Source organism: Orycteropus afer, unplaced genomic scaffold, assembly GCF_000298275.1.
Source record: "Orycteropus afer afer isolate SDZICR_OR568_19922 unplaced genomic scaffold, OryAfe1.0 scaffold00194, whole genome shotgun sequence".
Classification (NCBI taxonomy): domain Eukaryota; kingdom Metazoa; phylum Chordata; class Mammalia; order Tubulidentata; family Orycteropodidae; genus Orycteropus; species Orycteropus afer.
In genome coordinates this window covers 6,470,515-6,475,327 of record NW_006921781.1, presented here as the reverse complement: position 1 = coordinate 6,475,327, position 4,813 = coordinate 6,470,515, and the positions used below count along the sequence as shown (strand labels likewise).

At 38.7% G+C, this 4,813-nt stretch overlaps 1 protein-coding gene across 1 annotated transcript in view; it reads right to left on the bottom strand.

Moving 5' to 3' along the window:
• EPSTI1 (epithelial stromal interaction 1) overlaps window positions 1-4,813 on the bottom strand; it is a gene marked incomplete at its 3' end in the record, with an annotated part of 166,802 nt that overhangs the window by 33,894 nt on the left and 128,095 nt on the right. Inside the window, exon 8 of the mRNA XM_007947838.1 lies at window positions 3,535-3,567. Coding sequence (XP_007946029.1) covers window positions 3,535-3,567 — 33 coding nt within the window. The remainder of the gene's footprint in view (window positions 1-3,534; window positions 3,568-4,813) is intronic.

Below are 4,813 nucleotides of genomic sequence, written 5' to 3'. Positions count from 1 at the left end.
TTAAAACACCCTTTGTGATGATGAATGCACACCATTCCTCTTCAATTTGTCATTCCCGGCATAGTAGATCATATGGTTGTCTGATTCAAAATGGCCAAAATCAGTCCATTTCAGCTCACTAATGCCTAGGATATCAATCTTTATACATTCTATTTCATTTTTGACAACTTCCAATATTCCTAGATTCATACTTTGTACACTCCATGTTCTGATTATTAATGGATGCTAATGGCATCCAGTTGTTAATGACAAGTCATGGCAACCCCATATATGTCCAAGTAGAACTGTGCTCCCTAATGCTTTCAATGGCTGATTTTTGGGAGGTAGATCACCAGGACTTTCTTCTGAGGCACTTCTGATGGACTAACGTTTTGGTTAGCAGCTAAGCATATTAACTGTTTACACCACAACTCAGGAGAACAGAAGCCATCATTTCTGTTGTATTAGGACTTCAGTGGAGAGCTTTAGAAGATCCAGCATATGTGGAGGATGCTGTTTAGTCCCTCTGACCTATCACTATAGGCATAATCACAGTATACCCTGAAATTGATAGGATTTTAAGTATTTTATTTGTTCATTTGTCATATACTTTCCCACCCTCACATTGATTTATAGTCCCAGCCTCTGTAAGGCATAGGTCAACCTGATAGGCTAATGATTAGGAAATTCCATAGATCTCATAAAATTACCAGCAGCACCACAGAAGCAGGCTATGTGCTATTTCAGACCTAGTTCTTTGGACTGTTAATCCATCAAAGAGTATACAAGCTTATTCCACCTCTTCTTTTATTATTAATTTTTCTCAAGCATTCTTAATTCATCCCCTCTATTTTGTCACTGTAACAACCATCTCAAATAATAAGAACTGACTTCCAGAAAGCAGAAAGAGGCTTTCAGAATTGTATCATCTACAACACCACTAATTAAAATAGTGGAGCTCCAAATGTGTGCAGAAAGCCCTCATATATCCAAACCCTACTACCTTAGACAGGCAAGCATACATTCTACATACATACAGGATTTTCTCTTATCCTTACCCTAAACACAAGCAATGTGGTAAGCCTAAAGAAGGGGGAAAGGGCTTTCTGATAGCCCCTTCTTTTTATATCAGAGAAGGCTAGTCTTCATCACAAATATTTCATATAAGACCCAAGAGGGAAGAAAGGATGGAGACAGCTTCTATTAAGAGATCAAACAGTGCTGTGAAATATTTAGACAAAGCAGGTACAATGTCTTGAGCATAGAACCTAAATACTATTTGAATACAGTTCAAATAGTATTTAGGCAGTTCCATGGTTAAGGGATTTCAGACTTAAGGAATACTTGCCCTTTAATGTTATGTAAATTTGCCCTCACTTTGAAATGATTGAACCAAGGAACCAACCCCTACATACAACCAATTCTTAACTATCACCTTCACTTACTACATTAAATTACTTTTAAATTACTAAAAGGTTTTGAGCCTTGTCTTGCACTAAATTTACTACCATCAAGTAGATTCGAACTCATGGTAACTCCCGTAGGGTTTCCAAGGCTATAAATCTCTACAGAATTAGAGCCCCTCATCTTCCTCCCACAGAGCAGCCAGTGAGTTTGAACCATCAACTTTCTGGTTAGCAGCCACTGTGACACCAAAGTGCCTGTTCTTGCATAAGTAAGGCTAAATAAGAACCATATGTACCTGTTTCAACATATCAACAATTTCAACTTAAAGACATACTTAAGAATGGATCTCACTTGTAACAGGAGACTGCATGTACCTTCTTTTTAAATGTACCACTTTTTTGTTCTTTTATCAGAATATAAGTTCTTAGTACCATAGCCTCAGGGAATATCTAGGTCAATTCGCATAACAATTTCATAAAGATAATGTGTTCTACATCTTAGTCTGGTGAGTAGTGTCTGGGATCTTAAAAGCTTGTGAACAGCCATCTAAAAAGCAGCTATTGATCTTCTCCCTCCTGGATCATAGGAGAATGAAGAAAAAGGAAAACTCAAGGAAGCAATCAGTCCAAAGGATGAATGGCCCACATGAACCCTAGCCTCTTCGAACCTGAGACAAGGAGAACTAGGTGGTGCATGGCCACCACTCCTGACCACTCTGACCAAGACTTCAACAGAAGGTCCCAGTTAGAATAGGTAAAAACAAATAAATAAAGTAGAATAAAATTCAAATCCAAGAAAAAGAGAGAGAGAGGAAAAAAAAAAGACTTGACTTACTGGTCTGAAAGAGACCAGAGGTATCCCTAAAACTATTGCCCTGAGACAACCTTTTAACTTGAAACTGAAGACACTCCTGGAAGCCACCTTTCAGCCAAATAATGTTTGTTGTTGTTATGTGCTGTCGAGTCGGACCCAACTCATAGTGACCCCTCCTTGGGTTTCCGAGGCACTTTCACTACGGAAGTAGATTGCCCAACCTTCCCTCCGAAGAGTGGCTGGTGGGTTTGAACTGCCAGCCTTCTGTAGGCAGTCAAGTGCCTTAGGCACTAAGCTACTAGAGCTCCTAGCCAAATAATAGACAGGACTATAAAGCAAACAACATCTGTGAAGAATGTGCTCCCCACAGCAATCAACCATATGAGACCAAAAGGGCAGTATTTGTCTAAAACCAAAGATGAAAAGACAGGGAGGGACAGGGAAATAGGGGACCCTAAGGACTCAATGGCACATAACAACAACAAGGAGGAAACAGAGAGAGAGCTGGTACATAGCAGGGAGGGCAGCCAATATCACAGAACAATCTGTATACGAACTATTGATTGGGAAACCAATTTGCTATGTAAACTTTCATCTATAGCACAATAATTTTTTTTTTAAATAATATGGGTCTTAGTTTTTGACTCAGAAAAAGAATGGTTATTAGATACATAGAGTGCCATAAAAATAGCCACAGAAACTGGGAAGTGGTAGTTTAAAATTCACATGGCTATGACATGAATAAACCATGAAAACACAATGCTGAAGGAAATAAGTCACACAAAAGGACAAATATTTTATGATCACATGTGAAATAGCTAGACTAGGAAAATCTATAAAGACCAAAGTTTATTAGTGGTTACCAGGAATGGGGAGCTCTGGTGGAGTAGTGCCTAAGGCATTTGATTGCTAACCAGAAGGCTGGTGGTTCAAACCCACCAGCCACTCCTCAGAAGGAAGATTGGGTAATCTACTTCTGCAGAGATATCGCCTAGGAAACCTAAGAAGGCATCACTGTGAGTCTGGAATAACTCTACGGCAGTGAGTTTGGTTCTTTTTATCCGTACCAGGATGGGTGGGAAGGAGAATATGAGTACTCACTGCTTAGGGGATACTGAGCTTCTGTTAAAGGTGATGGGAAATTTTGAGAATGGGTTAGGCTGATGGCTGAACAGCATAATGAATTTAATTAATTTCAATGAACTATACACGTGAAGATTGTTGATGTGGAAAATGTTTTGTTACACATAAACTAAACACAATTTTAAAAAATAAAAAAAGGGCATCTTAACTATGAAGAATTCAAAGCTATTTGCCATCTTAATGTTTGCTTACGCAGCTGTTATGCCTAGGCAGGACTGGAAGTTTCTGTTAAAAAAAAAAAAGGTAAAAGCAAATTTTTGAACACTATTTTTCTTAGTTACAAATCTCATGATTTCTAAGTCACTGTATTCACATGGCTTTTCTATCATGAAATATTAATTTAATATTAATGCTAAATTTTTTTGTCATGCAACTAAAAATCCACTTTTATTCATCATCCCCAAAAGCTATGCTCACAACGAATTTACTCAATAAAAAATTCTTAAATTTTCTATGGGCAAGCACTGGGTTAAAGACATGGTCCCAGACCTCAAGTGTTTATAACCTAGTGTGTAGTCAGACAAGAAAATTAACACGTACAGTACAGCATGATAGCTTTGTGACTGAGGAACACCCAAAGAAGGACATTTAATTAAACTGGGAGGATAAAGGGCACCTTTCCAAAGTGAGTGACACTAAGTTGTATTTTAAAGAGTAGGAATCAGGCTAAGCAGGGGAAAGGGCATTGTGTGAACAGAAGAAAACTGAATTTCAAGATGGCAAAATAAAGATGTATCTGCTCCATTCTTCTTTCAAAAGGTTCCCTAAACAAAAAAGAAACAAACTCAAACTCTTTCCTTTATATCCAAGACATATCTGTATTCCCAGACCAAGATATCTGCAGACAAAGTGGATGAAGAAATGGTAAATGACTTAGGTAGGGAAAGGTCAACCTTGAAGACTTTCTGGAGAGGGGATAGAGGACACCCATGAGAAGCAAGGCAATTTTCTCTAAGGAGCAATGTGAAGGCCCATAAATACCAGGTAAGAGAAAGACAGGTGGATAATATTTGTTTTGTTTTTTCCTAGTTGCCATTGAATTGATTCAGACTCACGATGACCCCAACATGTCAGAGCAGAATTGTGCTCCGTAGGGTTTGTGATGGCTGATTTTTCAGAAGTAGATCATCAGGATTTTCTTCTCAGGCCCCTCTGGGTAGACTCCAACCTCCAACCTTTTGGTTAGCAACCAAATGAGTTAACCATTTGTACCACACAGGGAGAGCCCAAATAGATGACTCGAAGGTGAAAAGAAATGAATTGTTAGAAAGTGTCTATAGAAGCCATTGTCTCTACACCTGGACTCCAGGCTGTGAAAATCTCTGTACAATCTAAATGAGATGGAATACAGAAGACAGCAGTGGTAAAGTGCCAGGCATAAAATGAAGGACTGTGTAAAATTCTGCAGGGAGCCTCCAAGCACACCTTTGAAATTTTCTTCTGTTCCATGCAGTTTCCTTGGGATCTCTCT